General features: G+C 49.2%; 1 protein-coding gene across 1 annotated transcript in view; it reads right to left on the minus strand.

Moving 5' to 3' along the window:
* Window positions 1-1,804: 1,804 nt before the first annotated feature.
* Window positions 1,805-20,248, minus strand: part of CNDP1 (carnosine dipeptidase 1) — a gene marked incomplete at its 5' end in the record, with an annotated part of 30,404 nt that continues 11,960 nt past the window's right edge. The window contains 10 exons of the mRNA XM_082852763.1: window positions 1,805-1,896; window positions 2,078-2,225; window positions 5,099-5,231; window positions 6,664-6,837; window positions 7,934-8,094; window positions 10,031-10,115; window positions 12,519-12,719; window positions 16,465-16,553; window positions 17,246-17,408; window positions 17,955-18,104. Of these exons, the coding sequence (XP_082708889.1) occupies window positions 1,830-1,896; window positions 2,078-2,225; window positions 5,099-5,231; window positions 6,664-6,837; window positions 7,934-8,094; window positions 10,031-10,115; window positions 12,519-12,719; window positions 16,465-16,553; window positions 17,246-17,408; window positions 17,955-18,104 (1,371 nt within the window). The 3' untranslated portion in view covers window positions 1,805-1,829. The remainder of the gene's footprint in view (window positions 1,897-2,077; window positions 2,226-5,098; window positions 5,232-6,663; window positions 6,838-7,933; window positions 8,095-10,030; window positions 10,116-12,518; window positions 12,720-16,464; window positions 16,554-17,245; window positions 17,409-17,954; window positions 18,105-20,248) is intronic.

Raw genomic sequence — 20,248 nt, forward strand, 5'->3', positions numbered from 1 at the left:
CAGATGGACCTGGGAGAGCTGGGGACACTCATCGTGACCCCTAGAGGCAGAAAACTATGGCTCTGCACCCAGACATTCCAAGGTTGGGATCTCCTAGACTCAGTGACCTCAGCCTTTGTCCTGCCTTTCTTGCCTGGTGGTAGCTGAATAATTAACCAGACGTTGCAAGTCTCAAGAGATTCAGCAGGAACGTAGATCAGTGAATGAGTAATCTTATAATTTAGATGCTTGGTAAAACAAACTGATGTTACATTGCTCAGAAGCGGTTACAATACATTTTAACCAGCCTTGTTAATTGATTAATATGAACACCCTTTTAAAAATATAAATGGGGATCATAAACTTCTTGTATATTTAGTTCTTGAGAAGTCTGCCAAATACACCAGTTAGGTCCCACAAAATCCAAAATGTCAAAAGATTCTATGTAATCTGGCAAGCACAAACCAAGATTAATAGCAAAAAAATATCAAATTCCTGCCCATACTCAACAGACAGCATTTAAATGTTCTCCAGCATCAGAGGAAAAGTGGCTAAAGCCTCAGCTGGGTCCCATTTCTGTGACGCAGTTCAGGACAAGCCGAATTACTGGCCCTCTGGTCCAGCCATTTTAGATGAGGTGCAGCAAGTTTTAAAACTGACATTTCAAGAACCCATGAAGCCATGGAATGTGTTATGCTTGTTTTTTATTTAGAATCATGAGAAACATTTTTAACAAACCTTTAAATTCTTCTCCATTAATGTGATTTAAATAATTTATAGAGATTAAATCTGTTTGTTTAAATAGACTCAACTGTAGAAAAATTGCATTTTTTGTTTGTTTACACTGTCAAATCCAATCCAGCCAAACAAGATGGTTAACTAAAATGATTAATGAACCCAGCATTAGCTGACGGCTTTAAATATAGAATGTGTTACTGATGTCAGGGTTGATTAGCTCTCTATCTAAAACCGATGCTATTAAAAGCTTTGAGCAATCTATTAGATGTAGTCACTGAGTACAGTTCCCGCAGGGTGAGAGAAATTCTATCAGGATTAATTCTGCTGTGGCGCATTGACAGGTGCGCAGATGTTAAAGAGAGCAAGGAGGCCTTCACTGACGGGGCAGGAAGAAAGAAGAGGCTGCAGGAGGGGCAGTCGGCTGGCATCAATTGCAGCAAAGGTAAAGAGGCTTGGAACTTAGAAAGTATTCATTTTCGCACAAGGAATCCCAGATGGCATAAGCATATGAATATTGATCATTTCCATTTCAGCACTTTTGAAGAAGCAGGAAAAATAAATGAAGGGGAAGCAAGAGGTTAATGCGGTATCATGCTTTAGTAACGCCTCTAAAAATGAGCCCACAGGGAAATTACAGTAGGCAGTGCTGGGGACCAACATGTTTGTCAATAAGATAAAGGGCACAAGTGGTGAAAGCAGGGGTGATGTAGGATGGACAGTCACCGGATGGGATGACTGTGTGTCAAGCACTTAGAGGCCTAGAACGCAAACTGCAGTGACTACACCAATCAAATCGCAAGCGGAGAATCTCATCAGAGACGTGTCCTCATCCTGAAGGGTACCGTGAGTCCAGGCCTGGGGCAGCCGCAGCAGGACTCAGGGAAGTCAGGTTGTTGAAGGTGGCTGTGGCTTTAGAAAGGTGTGCACGGTGACACAAAACCACGTCCGATGTCTGCGCCTTGGAAATATTTTATTACTGGTCCAGATGTCCAAGGGAAAACACTATTTTGGGGACCAAATTCCTCTGAATAGTTAGATTTTGTTCCTGCCCAGGGTCGTGTGAAAGGGGATCTGTCAGTAGGTCAGGCCTAGGCTGGTCAGGCCTACCATGATTAATGCAGCTTAGCCATCTCTAGGAAAAAGGCAGCAAATAATTTGGATCCCTCTATGTAATTCCACCTAACAAAAGAAATAGAGACACTGTTATTCCCATTCAGATGACAGAGGGAAAGCAGTGTACAGTTTAAACAGGAAGACTTGATGACAAATTGCATCTGAAGTACGCAGCCTGTGTGGGGGTTACCGGTGTGAGGACCCAGGCTTGTGCAGTGAGGGGCGAGCGCCTACAGGACGCACTCACCTGTTGATCTTCTCCTTCTGGGAGTGCTCCCCGTCATCCACCGCGCCCAGCGGGAGCATCATCACACTCTTCTGGATGGTGTCCTGGAATATTCTGGCAATGGGTATGGTTGATCCATCTCGGATCATGTCTGGCTCTGTCCCAAACACTGAATGAAGCACAGGAAAAGAAGGCATTTGAGTAAAACAATGGCAAGACTACCCCAGTAATCGCCTCAAGTGCAGCGCTTGCTTGTCTTTTTCTTCTTCTTTGTTTTAATCATTAAATTTGATACTTGGGTTCGGTAAGCTTCTTGATTTCACATAATTTTTGTTCTAAAATCAACAGAGTCAAGAAGAAACCTGTGGTTGCCTTCTTTACAATTATCTACTTTGAAACTTTTTTTATTTATTTTGGTCATGCAGCATGCGGGATCTTAGTTCCCCAACCAGGGATCAAACCTGAGGCCCCTGCAGTGGAAGTACAGAGTCTTAACCACTGGACCGCCAGGGAAGTACAATTATCTACTTTTTAAAAATATTTTTAAATTTGTATTTTGAACTAATTTTATACTTACAGAAAAGTTGCAGAAACAGTACAGAGTTCCCATATATCCTTTTACTTTCCCTAATGTTAACATATAACTATTGTACAATTATCAAGAATAGGAAATTAACATTGGAATAATATTATTAAGTAGACTCAGACCTGATTGGAATTTTACCACTTTTTCCCTTTTTCTATACCAGGATTGAATCCAGAACCCCACACTGCATTTTGTCATTGCTTCTGAGTCTCTCCTAGTCTGTGACAGGTTCTCAGCCTCTCTTTGACTTTCATGAACTTGACCCTCTTGTAGAGTACTGATCAGTTGTTTTGTAAAATGTCCCTCAGTTTAGGTTTGTCCGATGCTTTCTCCTGATTGGAAGAAGTCATGCATTTTTGGCAGGAGCGGCACAAGATGGTATGCCCACTTCTATGGCTGGTGCATGAATTAAATATTGGGAAGGTGGGACTTCTTTGTTTTTTCGTTTGTAACCAATATACAAATAAATAGCTGTACTCAACCGTCACCTGAATGTCTCAACGTTTGTGCTCAACTTTCAAGGTATCCCAGGAAATAGTTTTAACGGATATCCTAGGGTCTGGAAAGAGATGAGTTCAAACCTTGTAGGGTAGAGGACAAGTTGCTGGTGACAGAGCAGGAGTGAAAAATGAAACAGTTGCAAGAGAGAGCGTGCCCGACCTTCTTTACCCACAGAGCAAGGTGTGAATGTGAATAAAGATGATGGACTTTGTTAGCAGAACTGGTCCAGCACACATACAGGCCCAAAGGTGCCCATGCCTTCCTGCAAGAGTACGTCAGGCCTTGACATTTCGACCACACGCCTCTCTTCAGGGGCATGACATTTATCTTCGTAACCCTTCTTCCTCTTTTCTTCACTCCAAAATTGGCAAAATGCTCTACAATTGGGACAGTAGGAATGATTATGCAGAGAAGCACGGCTCTAGGTCTTGGACTTGTCCTGTGATTGTTAATGTCTGTGTCCCTGTAGTGATAATCCTGACAGACAGTGAGGGCTCCAAGGAGGTCTGGACCCCCAGTTCCAGCTCCAGCATCTCTGGGGGTGTGGCCCAAGGCCCAACTGTAGTATAGTGCATCGTCTATATAAAAACTTGCCAGTGTCTTCCCGCCTAACGTTTGGAGAGACCCCAAAACTCCCCCTGCTTTTAGGAGAGCCCCCCACTTTGCAACTGTTGGCAGTGTCCCATTCCTGCTGCAGAAAAGACTGGCTGTTCCTCCTCCCCGGGCAGCCAGAAGCCCAGGCCTGTGTCCCTGCTCACCAATCATGTATCCTGTCCAGGACTTTGAAATACACGAAGTCAAAACAGGCACCGCTGAGGAAATTACAAATAAAGCTATTCCCTACCTCTGGAGAAGCAGAATGGCATTGTAAAAAAGACCGCTGGTTTTAGAGGCGGATAGGCTGGAATTGAGTTTCTCCTGTGTTCTGTAATTTTATACAAGGAGCACATATCCAGGAAGCTTCTTCAGTGCAAGCTCACGTGGCCTGCCTTGGGGCCGTCTGCACCAGCCAGGCAGTCCAGGATGGGCTTGGGAAGAACACAACCACACACAGTAATTAAAGACCCAAACCCATGCCAAGACAGGTCCATGGTTCAAAACTCTCAGGGGAGACTCTGTGTTCACCGAAAACCCAAGCAAGGACGGCCAAGCTTGCACACACACACCCCGTCCAGGGTGAGCGTGGCTCTTGGAGCGAGGCTTTTATGTAGTGGGTCTCGTTGTCTGCTTCCTGCTGACCCAAAACCACTAAAACCCACACCTCCTTGTGAGCAGGAAGAACAGGTCCCCGCAGGGCGGCCCGCGTCAGCTTGCTCACTGCACTACATTAGGGCTCCTTCTTCATTGTTAATCCCAGAAGATTTCCTTTACTTTCATGCGAGTTCAGCTGTGCCTTTAAAAGGATGTTTTCAAATGTTGGTCATCATTTCCAGGAGCACTGGAGGTTTTCAAGTCCATCATTTTGCCCCAAATTCAAATCTCATGGTGTCAGCTTAAACCCTGGCTTTGCCACTAATAGCTGGGTGCCCTCCAGCAAATTACTGAAATGGTGAAGGGCATTGGTGCTGAAGAGCCTGGGGGCAGGACAGGAATAAAGACGCAGACGTAGAGAATGGGCATGAGGACACGGGGAGGGGGAAGGGTAAGCTGGGACGAAGCGAGAGAGTGGCATGGACATATACACACTACCAAGTGTAAAATAGATAGCTGGCGGGAAGCAGCCGCATAGCACAGGGAGATCAGCTGGGTGCTTTGTGACCACCTGGAGGGGTGGGATAGGGAGGGTGGGAGGGAGGGAGACGCAAGAGGGAGGAGATATGGGAACATACGTATATGTATAACTGATTCACTTTGTTATACAGCAGAAACTAACACACCATTGTAAAGCAATTATACTCCAATAAAGATGTTAAAAATTTTTTTAAATAAAAAAATAAAAATATCTGAAGTCCAACCTGTTTTGATGGCTCTTTTTGCCGCAAGATACTGATTATCTCTGATATTTGCAACCCACGGGTGTAGTCCTAGCGTCATAGATACAGTCATCTGGTTGGAGCTATTTCTTTTGGAGAATATATAGTCAAGATGCTGCTTCACCTAAAAGGAACATTTTCAGGTGGAAAAGAAAATTTCAAGTTATTCTCTCATACCATGAACATACAGTCGTCTTTCAACAAGAAACTGATGAAATCTCAACCCAACAAATTCAAGTATTTGGGTTTTACCTTAGTTCTTCCGGAGGGATGGCGTGGGGTGAGCAGGGCTCCAGGACTGGGAGCTTCGCCAGTGGGAGGAACGCAAGCTCTCACTCCCCTTCTGTCCCCAGACCCTCCAATCCCAGCTGTGACCCTCCCCATACTCACCAGGGTGTCTGACTATTAACGTTTCGTTATTATGAATTTTGGTAATTATGAAACACAATACAAGTACAACTTCTCCGTCTGACGACCACTCTTTTTGGACTTACCAGTACCTTATTGACTCTTATGGGGAATACCATGTGTTTGGAAATTTCTGAGAAGTGGAAGCAGTTCCAAGCTAAGCTGTGAAGGACCCGTGTCATCAGCGCCCTTCTCTTTCTTGGCTCTGTTCCAGCCGCTAGTCAGGAAATCCTCTGAGAACAACTCCATACTCTAAAATAGCCCTTCCAGGGACTTCCCTGGCGCTCCAGCGGTTGGGACTCCGTGCTCTCACTGCCAAGGGCCCAGTTTCAATCCCTGGTCGGGGAACTGGGACCCCACAGGCCGCGTGGTGCGGCAAAAAAAAAAGAAAAAAAAATCCTTCCAATATTTGCTTCAACCAATGTTAATGGACGCCTGTCATGTGGCAGGAACTGTTCTGGGTGCCGGGGTCACAGCTGTGAGCACAACCAGGACAGTCCTGCCCTCGTGGAATTTATACGTTGTAGACAGAGGGACAAAAAGGGAAGGAGGGAGGAAGGATGGAGAGTATTTTAGGATGTAATCAGCACTGAGAAGACAATGAAAGGGACAGTGGGATAGACGGGGGTGGGATGAGGTGTTTCCTGAGCTTATTCATTCAGAGTCTACTTTCTGTTATACTTGGGGTAAACTGATGACTGATGGATAACTGAGACAGGCACTCCCTCCAGATAAGGAACGTTTTCATTAACATGGCTGCTTTCAGAGTGTAGATTTCAGAACAGCACAGACAAACTGATGACTGCAGCTTGAGATGTCCCAGCTCAGCCCAGCCGTAGGCAGTTAGCTTCTCCATCTGGGTGTAAAACTCATCTTGCCTTCATAGCTACCATTTAATTTTTAAAAATTTCCCATCACTCCAACTCTGAACGGTTACTTATCTGACTACTATAATTGCGTATAATTGAGCAAAGAGGTTTCTACCGCACAAAAGTTTATCAGTTTCTTGACATTTGTTCCAGTCCCTTTTGTATTGAAAAAAAAAAATGATACTTCTATGCGAACAGCTGAACTGCCCGCTAAACTGTGGTGTGCGGCGCTCAGAAATGGCACTGCCACTGGGCGGGAGAACAACACACGCTGGTTACCTGCTTCTCCACCACAGACATATTCATGTGAGGGACTAGACGGATTGAAAATTTTCCTATCACTCGGCCAGGGATGACTGTTTTGGCTCCAGGCTCATGAAACGCGCCCTCGATCCCATGAATAGAAAGAGATGGGTATCTCCACAGGTGCATTAGAAGTTCCCCCTAAAGTAAAATAAAATCATTTTACTATATAGAGGAGTGTTTAGTTAAAACCCAGTTGAATTATATTGCTTGTATCACCAATTTCTGTACATCTGTGACACCATTCATGACAAGTTAATTAGCACCTTACTTAGATATGTCTGGACTAATAGTACAGGTGGACTTTTCCCTCAGGACCTGAGACCCTCTGCTGCCTTCACCTGCCCTAGCTGCTTCCACTGACAAGGGCCCCTCACCACTCCAGCTCTGAAGTTTGCAGTTAACAGATGGCAAAGGGGCCCTTTCCAAACCTGGGGTTCAACTGTAAATTTCTATCCCCAGTCATTGCCATGATAATTTATATGCTAAATGCATTTTATTTTCCAGAAGGTTTCAAAGAAATCTACAGACATTTGAGCCAGTGGCCACCAGAGAGCTAGTCTGAGGCAAGAGACATACTTCATAAGAGTAAACTCCCCACCTGTATTCGGCATTTTTCCCTCTCCTGGAGCGTCTGCCCAGGAGCCAGCCAGAGCTACCTAACACCACAGCAGGCAAGGGTCTTTTTTGTTTGTTTGTTTTGTTGTTATTTTAAGGAGGAGGAGAAGTAGAAGGGGAAAGAACAAAATCTGAATTTACCAGTAGCCAGTGCTTTGGGCTCTGCGTTTACTTACTACACTCAAACAGCAACGTGGCAATTTACACATTAGCCCCGTAAAGCTCTTGGTTTTGTCTTTTAAAAAATGAATAATTAGGGGTCTTGGAGCTGAAATGATCTCAGTCTATTCTCAACCTTTAAACAGATAGATAGGAAGCTCAGCTCACTGGCTGAGGGCTGGCGTGAGTCTCATAAGCCAGTTTGGAAACGCACGGCTGTGAAGTGAATCACTGCCCTGTGGTTAGGCGCCTGAGGCCGGTGCCAGATGGACCCCAAGAAAAGGCCCAGTTGGTCTAGACCACGAGGACCACGAGGTTTCGTGAAGGGAAACCTGCCCCTGATTAGCACGTGCTCTCAGCTCTGAGATGTGCAGAACAGCAGCACATAGCAAACTAGGCACTGGGAAAATACGGGTTTTCATCGTTCCTCTTTCAGGTTACCCGTCAACGTGTGACCTACCTTGGTGTCAAACAGAAATTTCTTAACCTGGCTGCTGTTCCGGTACTCCTCAAGGTCCAGATCGATGGCTTCGTATGTTCTCTTTTCCTCCTCTGTAACAGGAGCCACGTGGTCATAGATTCCAGGGATCAGAATTCGACCAGAAGAGTCCACTAGGCTGCCTATGAGAAACACACAGGAGACAAAGGCGGGTGGAAGCTACAGGTGCGTGGGGTCCTGGTCCTGGAGCAGAGCCTCAGGGACCCTCCTGGGGCTGCAGCGGGCCTGCGACCGGCCCTGTGACCGGCCCTGTGACCGGCCCTGGGCCCTACAGCAGAGCCACTTGTCAGTAGCTCACGTCCCAGAGGTGACGGTGGGAGAAAGGAGCCGGTCACCAGGAAGACTCAGCCTGCGTCAGACCCGTTTTAACGTCCACCTTGTAGGCAAAGGGATGGAAACACACGGCTCTGCAATCAGTTACATTTGGAGTGACTTACCTGTGTTACATGCAAGTTCTCAGCTACACTCTTACATCATAAACAAGGTTCCTTTTTTAGTTTTATCTTATCCTGAGTTAAAAAGTAATGTGTTCATTAGAAAAATATTTTAAATATATATGTATGTGAATATATGTACAAACCTGAGAAACTGAAAGTCATCGTTCCTTCTCAACCTCCCTCCCCTACACACACCACAATAATATAATAAATACTCATTTTTAATCAAAAACGTAACAGCCTTGAGGTCTAGTCTACGAGCCACGTCATAACCACAAAAGCTTTCGTAGTGGCGAAGCAGATACACTGCTCTGTTATTTGTGAAAAAGTTTGGGGATTAACAGCAATGAGTGAAAAATCATCAATGAGCATCTATAAAAGAAGCAGATGCTGATGACATGGATGGATGGATGGATGGATGGATAGAGAGATAGATAGGTAGATAGATAGATGGATTTAATTGGACAATGAAGGAGCAGGAAGCTCTAGAATAAAGGTGATACTGAAGACCCAGAGGCAACCTCCCAACAGGTCGCCCCTTCCCTGTCGGAGGCTGCCAGAGGCCAAGGGGATTCAGGAGGGCGTGGCCAAGGTAGAACTGTGTCAATATGGAAAAAAAGAGAGACTTTTGCTAATTGATTCCCAAAGAGGGAGTGCTTTTTGGCAGTTTGCCCAAAAGGGGCACGTTGTAAAATTTGCATAAAGTCGCCCTTGGGACATCACACCTGGCTGTGGGACACAGCTAATCAGCGGACCTGCTGGAAGAAGTCTTAGGATGTACGTGATCATTTCTGGTTTGTTTATCTGCTTCACCAAATGCTCCATAGCTCATAAGGTAAAAACCATAATGCAACTACCGTTAAAGAACAAATTTTCTTTGTTCTTTAACGGTGAGAAAGGTGAGAAAGATCCAGGTATTGCGAGGTCTGAGGCTTATGTAACCTGAAAACCTCTTTTTTAAAAAGAACCAAATTATGACTATGAATGTGCGCAGTGTCCCTGCCAGGACTGTGCAAGCAAGGCCCTGGAGATGAAGCCTCCTTCAATTCCGGGATCCACCCGGAGGCTGGGCTGTCCGAATGTAGGCAAGAGCTCCAGGTGAGTCAGGTGGGCAAGCTGGCTCTCTGGAAACACACACGAACGCACACACACACACACACACACACACACACACACGACTCCCACCTGCATCCACCAGGCCCACCACCTGAGGAGGTCACGGGCAGGGACAACGAGCAAACTCAGTGACGTCGCTGAGCCACGTGGGACCACGCGACTCACAGGAAGGAAGCCAAGAGGTGTGGGTAGATTGGGCACCAACTCTGGATGCTTCTCCAGAAAGGTCTCTGCCACTATCCTCAAGTACAGCCAGATGGGTCGCAACATCCAGTGAAAGGAAAGGGGGTGGATTGAGGAAGGGTTTCAGTCCATGAAGAGAAACAACATGGACGTAATAAGCCTAAGAAACGTTTAGCCAAGGGGGAAGCTAAGACCGTGGTCTTCCTCCACTCCACCCTTATTCAGGGCTGGCCTGGAAACCAAGGGGGAGACAACTGAGTCAGACAGAACTACGTTAGCAGATTCCCTGATGCTTAAAAAGTGAAACGGAAGAAGACATTACCAAGAAGAGCGACCAGATCCGCCATGGGTTCGTTAAGGATCCCACCAAAGGTCCCCGAGTGGAAATCCTGATCTCTGCACTTCACCTGCAAGACAGGGAACGGGAAGGGAGCTGCTTTTCGCCGTGGCTGCTCAGAGACACCTTCACCAGGCGGCAGGCCCACCCCGGGTGGCCCTCAGTGCTCAGGGGTCAGCTGAGGTTGTCACCACCGTGCTTCTGTCACACGATGTGGAGCGTCTGCCCCCCACGTCTTCAGGTCCCACTGAATTCCCCGAAACCAACCTCAGCCCCAGCCTGGCCACCAACAGTGCCGAATCCCAGACCACCAGCCCCTCCTTGGCCTAACGGCTGACGTGCAGCACAGCTGCCTTGCTCTTGGTTTCACGCCATCTCATGCTCAGCCCTCCTTCCAGAAAATTCTCCAGGAAACTTTCTTCTCCTTGTTCTTGTCCTCCTGCAGGACCATTCTACTTACGTCTCCTCTGATGACTTCTTTTCTGTCTTTTCGCCCCCAGCTTAATCCTTGGATCACTCTACACACAGAGCTTCAAGGCCCACGGGACTTCCTTTACAACCGCCAGACTCTCAGCGCTCCTTCCGTAGGTCTGACCTTTGACCTACTCACAAGACCTAAAGCTTCTAGTCGCTTATGGTACATAACACTTTGGTGTGCTCCCAGCTTCTGAACTTGAGGAGGTCTAGACTGGAACATCTTCTCCTACAATTACTTCCTCCTAGCTTGCCGTTTCCAAAACAAGGAGAGATGCCAGTCCTATAAATCTATCCCCTTAAAATGATGTTGGGGACTTCCCTGGTGGTCCAGTAGTTAAGACTTCGCCTTCCAGGGCAGGGGGTGCAGGTTCGATCCCTGGTCGGGGAGCTAAGATCCCACATGCCTCGCGGCCAAGAAACCAAAACATAAAACAGAAGCAATATTGTAACAAATTCAACAAAGACTCTAAAAATGGCCCCCATCAAAAAAAAATCTTAAAAAAAAATGATCTTGGATTTCTCCCAGGCACATTATGTCCAATCGGTTCCCAAGTTCTAATGAGTTTGGGTTTTTTAATTCTCTTTGACCCATTGCCTCTCCCCTTTCCTGGCGGCTGGCCCTTCTCTGCCTCTGTCGCCATCTTTAAAGCCCTGCCAGGTGAATCTTCCATTTAGTCACTGTAGCTTAGGACCTGTATCTCATCAGGCAGGGATGCTAACAAAGCGCTCTGGGGTCGCAGGGCCCCACCTCTGAAATCTTTCGCCGCCTTATCCCACCTCTGCTCACAGCTTCCCTCCTCCTGGCCCCCTCGTCACGAGCCTGCCCTCCCCCGTTCTGGGCCACAGCAAGACGTCCAGTCCCTCGACCCATCCAAGACCTCCCCACCTCTCGTCCTCCTGTCCTTCTTTTCTCCCCATTCAACCTGAATGCCCCTGTGCATCCCTTCAGCCTCTCCGTGGGCGACGTCTTGACTGACTTCATCTCCTCCATCACACCATCGGGCACAGCCTAAGCCCTGGATCAACCCTGCCCACTGGGGTGTCTCCACCACCAACTCCTAAGCACAGCTGCAAACGATATCCCACTGCTCGGACAGGGGACTAAACACCCTCACCTGCCCGCCAGCCACTTCTTCCTGCTCACCTGTTCCCCACAGAGACTACTTCCAGCACGTCTCTGCAGAGAAACTTCCTTCTGACTCAGCAGTAGAAAGAGGCCAACGACGGGCGAGATGTTCCACGGCCTGCACAGCTCGGACCCCACCCTGCTTCTGCAGCTGCCCGGGACCCCGACGGGAGAGCGGAAGCCCTTCCCGGCTCAGGGTCGCACCCGCCCTCTGGCTCTCATACACCACCACCCCACCACCACCCCACCCCCGCTTTGCGGTTTCCAGCTGCTCTATGAGGGAGGACTTTCTGATTCTAAATTGCAGGCTCCATCACAGCTTGTCTGCATTAATAGAAAAGGAGCAGGAAGCAGACTACGTGTCAGGGCGGAACTCGAGGTCGCTTTTAGTGATCACAGCAAGCCTGGGAGGATACTGTGCTCACTTCAGAGGTAAGGAAACAGGCTCAGACTTAAGGTGCGCTCAAGGCCATTTGTCGGATGAGCCAGACCTCGGGTGCCGGCCTTGTCAGTGCTGGCACCCCTTCTCTTCCTGTCCAAGACGTGGTGGGCAGAGCAGGTAACGGCCGCTCACAGCATCCCCAGAACCCGATCAGGCGGTCAGTCTCCTTACCCCAGTGCCCCCGTGCCTGCCTCCAAGTTTCACAGCTGGAGTTCCTAACACGTGGGGAGTCACAAACCCCTCTGAATCTTCTCTCCAGAAAAACGTTCACAGCGCATGCGTTCACGGCTGGGGAGCTTCATGAACTCCCCCAGTCCCAGGACCCCGCATCCCCCGGGGCCGTGCCCCCGGGTCGGGGTCTACTCCCTGCCCTCCCCGCCGGGACCCCAGCACAGATCCACCTCCAGGCGGCTGCCGTTGGCAAGTACCTCCACCATGAAGTAGCTGTTCCCTCGCGTCCCCCACGTGAGCGCGGGCGTCCTCCTGCTGACCCACAGATTGTCTGAAATCACGATGTAGTCTACGCTTGAGAAGAACCCGGCCTTCTCTTTCTGGACAAGTTCCTCCAGGGCAAGAGAACCAGCCTCCTCCATCCCCTCGATGACAAATTTGACGTTCACAGGCAGATCCTGAATTAACAGTGGAGCAAACCACGCTGTCAAAAAAAGTGGACACCTTGCCCTTTCACCTTTTAAAATCCAGGATTTGTTTGCATGTAACTTAAACACACTGAATTATTATATACATTCCCAAAAGCTCTGTTTATAATGAAGGAGTTTTAACTCAGGTTGTGACGGAGAATTCAAGGTAATGGCCAGTGAGCCATCAACCTAAGACTGAGGATCTGGACAGGGCATCCCTAAAGAAAAGGCTGCGTGCACCATATGGGGTTCCGCTCGGCCCCTGCAGAGAAGCCCGTTCCTCTTTCTCCCCAGAAGGAATTTTTCCAGAAAGGTTACTCAATTACAAATCTCTTTTCTGTCCTCATAATTCTGAGCATGATAAATGAGAACTCTTTCCTTTGAAAGGTTGTCTAATGTTTAAGCCTCAGGATAATTTTCATTTCAAGTATCTGTTATCTTTCAGCTATGAGTCCAATCTGCCTTTTAACTTATTCAAAGGCTTTGATCTTGCAGCAAAATGGACCTTGAGTTTTTCTCTAATATTAGGACATGGAATAGCGCCTTTAAAATTTTTACAATGTGACTTTCCCCCATTTGGTTTTGATCTTTTTATATCTGTATAATTTATAACTTCATATCTTTGAGAGCCGTGTGGAGAAGAGGGGTCGATGGCTTTTCCTAGAGCATAAGGCACGTGCAGGGCGGGGGGTGAACAGTTATTCTATGCAGACGAGGCAATGCAAACACACACATTAGCTCTACTAAGTGGGATTGCCTGGCCCCAGATTAACAAAGGCAGGATGAGTGGAGGATTATGTATTAGGAAATGTGACCTTCCGTCATTCAGCTGCTTAAGGGCATTTGGGGATAACAAGTTTTTCAATGCATTCCTTGAATACATTTCTATGTGTCTTAGGAAGTTAAGCTAAAGTTCTGAAATCTTAATATTTGAAAGCTCCTTATTAACATTTAACTAGAAAACAATTCCCAAGAAGTAGCTGGAAAGCCTAAGAATTTTCTGGCAACATGTGATTAATAAAATACAAGTCAATAGCTATTAAGTGTTGGAGGAGGACGTGGGGCTGGCAGCCCAGCCTGGGCTTTGGTCTCTGCTCTGTCCCTTGACACCCAGGAACCCGGGACCAGCCATTTCACCTCTCGGCAGCCCACTTCTCTGTTAATACTTGCTCTGCCTCTTGGTAAGACGATCCAGTGAGGTGATGTACATTTAAGTGCTCTGTAAGCAAGACAGAAAGAGGGGATGGAGGGCAGAAGGGAAAGAGGAAAGAAGAGACCAGAGCTCATAAAGGGCCTAGTACTCGCAGGCTCCAGGGAACCTTTCCATATTCACTGAATCCACGCAACAAGCCTGGAGACAGATATGCGCATTCCTAGATCGTGGACGAGGGGAGTGAGGCTCAGGGAGATTAACTGACTTTTCTAAGGGCAGAGTGGGGATTGCTTGTTTTGTTTGCGATTATACGTTTCAGAGTTGAAATTTAAAAAGCAAAGCAGGGGCTTCCCTGGTGGTGCAGTGGTTGAGAGTCTGCTTGCCGATGCAGGGGACACGGGTTCGTGCCCCGGTCCGGGAAGATCCCACGTGCCGCAGAGCGGCTGGATCCATGAGCCATGGCCGCTGAGCCTGCACGTCCGGAGCCTGTGCTCTGAGACGGGAGAGGCCACAGCAGTGAGAGGCCCGCGTACCGCAAAAACAAACAAACAAAAAGCAAAGCAGATTTTGACCTTTATATAGGACATGTCTTATAAATATTGCTTTCCTCTTCTTAAGAAAGAAGGACAGAAAACGAGAGAGAGGGGTGGGATGTGGGAAGGGAGGGAAGGAGGGGGAGAGAGAGAGAGAGAAAGGAAGGAAGGAAGGAAGGAAGGGAGGGAGGGAGGGAGGGAGGGAGGGAGGAAGAAAGAAAACAGAGAGAGAGAGAGAGAGAGAGAGAGAGAGAAACCAAGGGCTTACTTAGGGGAGTGCCATGAACAAGAGGACAACCTTGCAGTGGTCAGCAGGGCCCAGGCAGAAAAGCGTCCTGATTCACTAAGCCTGTCTTCCTCAGTGAGATGAAGCAGTCAAGTGAGAGCAGTGAAACCCTCTCTTCTGCTTATGTCTCAGGAGACAACAGACTCATGAGAGAGAAGCCCCTGGAGTCTGATGAAATCACCTCCGAGAAAGAAAAAACGCAACGTCAGGACCTGCTCAGTGGACAGGATTTGGGAGAAGCAGCATCAAGGACCTGAACCTCGGGCAGCAGCTGGGCAGCTCCACTTGCCTTGTGGACAAGTGGACACGGTGCCCGGAGGTGGACCCACCCCAGTCCTCACCAGACAGGCACATCCTCCCAGCCCCACCTCGCAGCCCTCTGTCTTGGAAGGAGTGTGCTGCTCCCAGAGCCTCTTTGGGGACGGGGTAGGGATGGTTGGCGGGGGTTTGCCCTGTGACTGCCGATACGTCCCTTTCTGTCCATGAACCCAACAAATGGGCCCCACTTCCTCTTAAATTCCCAGTGTTCCAAAGTGCTTAATTCAATTCAGCCACACAAGTAAGATGAGGGAAAGGTAGCAAGGCTGCACATTTTTAAGGTGACCCCACAAACTCCTTCTGCACCCCCAGGTTACAGAGCCCATACTCTGTGGAGCCCAGACTGGAACCGGCTGGGTCTCATACCTGGGCCTGGTCTCCCTGGCACAGGCTCAAGCTCACCGACTAGCAGGGCCATTTCTGCATGAAAGGGATGGAATCACACCATCAAATCCACCCAGTGTTAGAGGGCCAGCGCCCATATCAACACCCTCACTTTTACAGAACAGAATCTGAAGCCCAGAGAGGTTAAGTCTCCCACCCATGGCCACACAGCTAGATTGGATCCTGTTTGGAGTGTAAGCGTTCTCATTACCAGAAGAGAAAAGAGCAGTGCGAGATGAAACCATCCTCGTGAGCACAGCAAACGACAGTTTTAGTTGGTGGTCTGAGAGAGTAGCCCTCCCCTCAAAGCTGCACCCCACCATAACCCCTCCTTGGACGGATTGAAACCACTTCCCACAAGAATGGAAAGAACTCAGGGATTCAGACAGAACGTCACACCCCAGAGATCGCTATCCTGCTAATTTGCAAAGCAGCTAATATAGTTCTTAAAGTGTATGTCTGTCTCTATTAACAAAACCATACTTTGTGATAAGAAGGACGGGTTGCAGATAAAAAAGATAAGCTGAATAAGTTGAAGATAAAAAAAGACAAGTCCCAGCAGATGGTGATGTAGCCACAGGCTCATCATGTTTTTTGCTGTGTCACATTGTTGCATGTCAACAGCACGGGATCAAGGTATCACCCTGCCCCAGACCAGCTGGGTGGCTTTGAGTACGTTCCCTTCCTTTCCCAAGCCTCTCTCTCTTTATCTGTAAAATGCGTGTGATTGTAACACATTCCTCTGCAGATTGCTGGAAGAGTAAAGGACATCATGCAGCTCAAAGCCAGCTGCCTCCATCACCATCATCACCATCATCACCATCACCATAACCATCATCACCATCATCATCATCATCACCGTCATCACCACCATCACCATCATCACCATCATCATCACCGTCATCATCACATCACCATCATCATTGCCATCATCACCATCACCATCACCATCATCACCACCATCACCATCATCCCATCACCATCACCATCACCATCATCATCACATCACCGTCATCATCGCCATCATCACCCTTGCTCCCAAGCACCGCCGGCACCTACCTCGTCCAGGGCTCTGAATGAGCTCACAGCGTTGATCCACGCTAAAACAGGGCCTTTGTTGTCTGTCGTTCCTCGGCCATACAGTTTTCCTTTGAAAATGGGGGAAGAATTTTCAGAAAAGCATGGACACCTCTGCCAAGTTTAGAGAGCCAGAACCAAAGGTAGCTTTACAGGTACTTGTTTTAATGGTGCTTTCTATTTTTCTAGGCAGAAGTCTTGCTCTGAAATCACAAAGTATTGTTTCTTATGTACAAATAGTATGCTAGCCAGCAAACGTAAGCTAATTTGAAATATACAGATCCCTTTGGCCTTACTAGTAATTAGCCATCTTATCCAAGTTCATTGAAGAAGACCCGCGGGTGTGTTGCAGAATGTCACGTAATACAGCCTCTCGCTCTGAGATTTTACAATTAGCAGGACAATGAAAAAGGGTGTATGTGTCTCTCCATTAACCTTTCTTTTTCTTGTCTTTATAAAACATAATTAAATTTGGTGTTTTTAAAAAAGAAAATATGTGACCTACACAACTATTTTCCCTGAAACCCAAGAACTCTCCTAATGGGGACTTGATTTGCCCAGGGGCACAGAGGTTCATGGTTTCTTTCACAACTGAAAGAAAATCAGCCTCCTTGGACCAACCGGTGGACCATGAGATCAGCGTTCTCTGCACTCCTAACAATGACAGGTAAGGCCTGGAGCCCGGGGCAGTCACGTCTCGAATTCTTAAGCCCTACGAGCAGTCCTTCACCCACAGAACAGCCCAGCACGAGGTGTCACTGACCGTCCACCTCCGTCAGCGTGTGAGGGTCCGTGACCCACCCATCCTCCCGGCTGGCAGGCTGCACGTCCAAGTGGCCGTAGAAGCACACGGTGGGCTTCTTGGGCTCATTCCCCAGTTCGGCCAGGAGGATGGGAGGTATCGGGAGGCTCTGACCATCAGGCAGCTGCAGACGGAAAATGGATAAAAAGCCATTTGGTTCTTCCAGAAAATTCAAAGACATGGATGGCGTTAGGAGTCTGTTACTAGCTCCAATCAGGTGGACACAGTCCCGTTAACAGACTATTCAGACTCGTCAGTGCTAAAGCAGGCGACACTGGGAGGGTAGATTAAAGACCCATCCACTCCCGAGGGGCAGTAATAAGCCTTGATTCTGATGAGGGATTGGGTCCTTTGAGAAAGAGGCATTTGAACTTAAGGGAAAGAGCCATCTGGGAGAAATGTGAAGCACGTGAAGGACATGAACAGCACAAGTGGGGGGCCTTCACGCACCCCCTCCACCTTCCCGCCATCCCCCCCGGTCCCGACAGGACGAGAGGCCGATGCTACAGCCTCCTGTGGGCTGAGGTGGAGATCTTCGCCCTTACTGGGAATCGCGGTGCTGCTTCTGCTGAGCACGAGGGCGAGCAAACCCCCATCCTGCCACCACGAAGGGAAGCCTGGCTGATGCCCAGGGAAGTGGCCGCTTGGAGGCGGGAGGGGATGCCAGCACCTGCTGAAAACCTGCGTCCACCAAGTCCACGTGGGCTCCCAGGTTCCGGAGCCGGTCTGCAGCCAGGTCCATCATTCTGAGCAGCTCTCGTCGGAGGCGCAGCACGGGCTGGACTGAGTCGCTCTCGACCGCCACCCACTCCTTCAGCGTCTGGGAGGAAAGGCAACAGGCGGTCAGCACGCGGGTCATCCGCGCCCACTCTTGGGGCGCACCTCGCCGGGTCCCCAGCGCCCTCATCTGACCTGGAGACCGAGCTGGCAGACAACAGCTGGAGGCGTGACCAGGAGCCCAGAAGCCAGCGACGGCTGGTCAATGCAGGACGGGACGGTTGGTGGAAGGCCGCCTCTGAAGCCTGGCCTGGGCCCCTCAGCGCCACCAGGCTCATACAGAAGGCGCGGGTCCCCGCCCCCCTTGTGGTCTCTAGGAACTGAGAGCAGCCGCCCCTCGAGGGCTCGGCTTCCCACAAACGTCCCTGCAGGTCACTCTGATCCACCCCACGGTGGCCTCAGCTAGGCTGCAGGACCCCCTGTGACCATCCCGTGCATTTCAGCTCTGAGGTCCCCCCGCTGCACCTGCAGGATCCGGGAGGGGGTGTAACCCTGGGTTTGAACTCAGGGCTGGGCAGGCAGACAACCCGAGTTCCTGGTCCTGGTTCTGCCCACTACAGGTGGGTGACTTCAAGGACATTTCCGAAGCTCTGGAATTAGCCTCAGCTTCCTCCACTGCAGGAGGGGCGTGAGGCTCCCTCGCTGCGGATTATGGTGGATGTAATGCTGTGAGACAGTAACACACACACACTTTGGTCTCTCTCCCCGGTTCCCGGCCAGCGCTCCTAAGACTTTTACAATTTCCTAAGCGATGAGGTACTAGGGGCATCTCTTGTTCTAATATTTGGTCTTCGACGCCGGGTCCTGACACAGAGCTCCTAACGCCCTTGGGATTTCCCGGGTGAAAAGGAGCGTGCTTTCGTTCTAGTGAGGAACTTCGGAGGCTTCTGGGCGTGTGGGCCGGTCACCAGAAAGACCGAGCCGTGATCAGACGCTCAGAACTTCCAGCCCCAGCTCCCCACCTTGGGGGAAGGACGACGGGCTGGAGATGGAGCTAAGAATCGGTGATGCCTACGTGACGAAGCCTCCATAAACATCCCTGAGGCTTGGGGTTCAGAGAACTTCCGGGCTGGGAAGGGGTGCCCTGCAACCCACAGGACAGAAGCTCCCGCCCCGGGCAAACGTGTAGAAGCATGTCTCTGAGTTCTGCGAGCTGTTCTAGCAAACGATGAGCCTGAGGAGGGGTCACCAGAGGCCCTGATCTGTAGCCGAGTCAGGCAGAAGTGTGGGCAACCTGGGGGCCCAACACCAGCTACTGGCATCTGAGGTCGGCATCGGGGTAGGGGTGACACTACCTCCAGGAAGACAGTGTCAGAGGTGAGCCACGTCGCAGGACACCGGGGGGGCACACAGAGAACTGGAGACTTGCTTGTTGTGCAGAAAACCCACACTCTGGGGACAGAAGAGGAAACATGTCTTTCTTGGCGAGGACGGAGTGAGAACGTATACACGGGAGACCCAGGCCGAAGCCTCGCCCCGTGGGAGCTCCGTAACCACTGCTGATTCTCAATGTTAGGAACAATCCTTCCCATTCCAGGGTCCGTACTTGAGCCGCTTACACTGGGACAGCCGCAGTGTTTATTAAAAACCATACATGTGATTTTGGACTCTACTTCCTAACTTATTTTAGTTTGATTTCTATCCTGGTTGTAGCACTTCTATTTTTATTGTGAAGAAATGTATTTGATCTGAAGGAATATTGTGTTTTACATTTTTAAACTGGAATTTGTAGGGCGGATGCTGCCAAGTTAGCACTAAACTTAATGGACTGGGAGGCTATGAGGGCGCTGCACAGAGCAGCGCTGGGCTGAGAGGCCCACATTGGCGCATGCTCCCACCGCATGCCTCTTCTCTCCCCGCTGTGAATTCCAGCCTGCACTGCGAACCCCAGTCGGGTTTCAACATCCCAACAGGCACTGACATCAAGTTAACACGCCCACACGAGGAAGGATTCCATGAAGGTCAAGCTTAGGCACTGCAGCCTGTACACTGAGCTTTGTGCTTTAGTATGAATCATGGGGGATTCACGTCTGTTTGCACAGTAATATTCCCAACACGGGTTGGTTGACCCAATAAACGTACACTGAACACACACCGTGTGCCAGACACAGTGTCGGGGGCTCGGGGTCCAGGGTCCAGGGCGGCCTCAGAGAGTTCCCGGGCGGTGGAGGTGGGCCAGGCGTGCCA

The sequence above is a fragment of the Leucopleurus acutus genome, assembly GCF_964270905.1.
Source record: "Leucopleurus acutus genome assembly, chromosome: 13".
NCBI classification, from domain to species: Eukaryota; Metazoa; Chordata; class Mammalia; order Artiodactyla; family Delphinidae; genus Leucopleurus; species Leucopleurus acutus.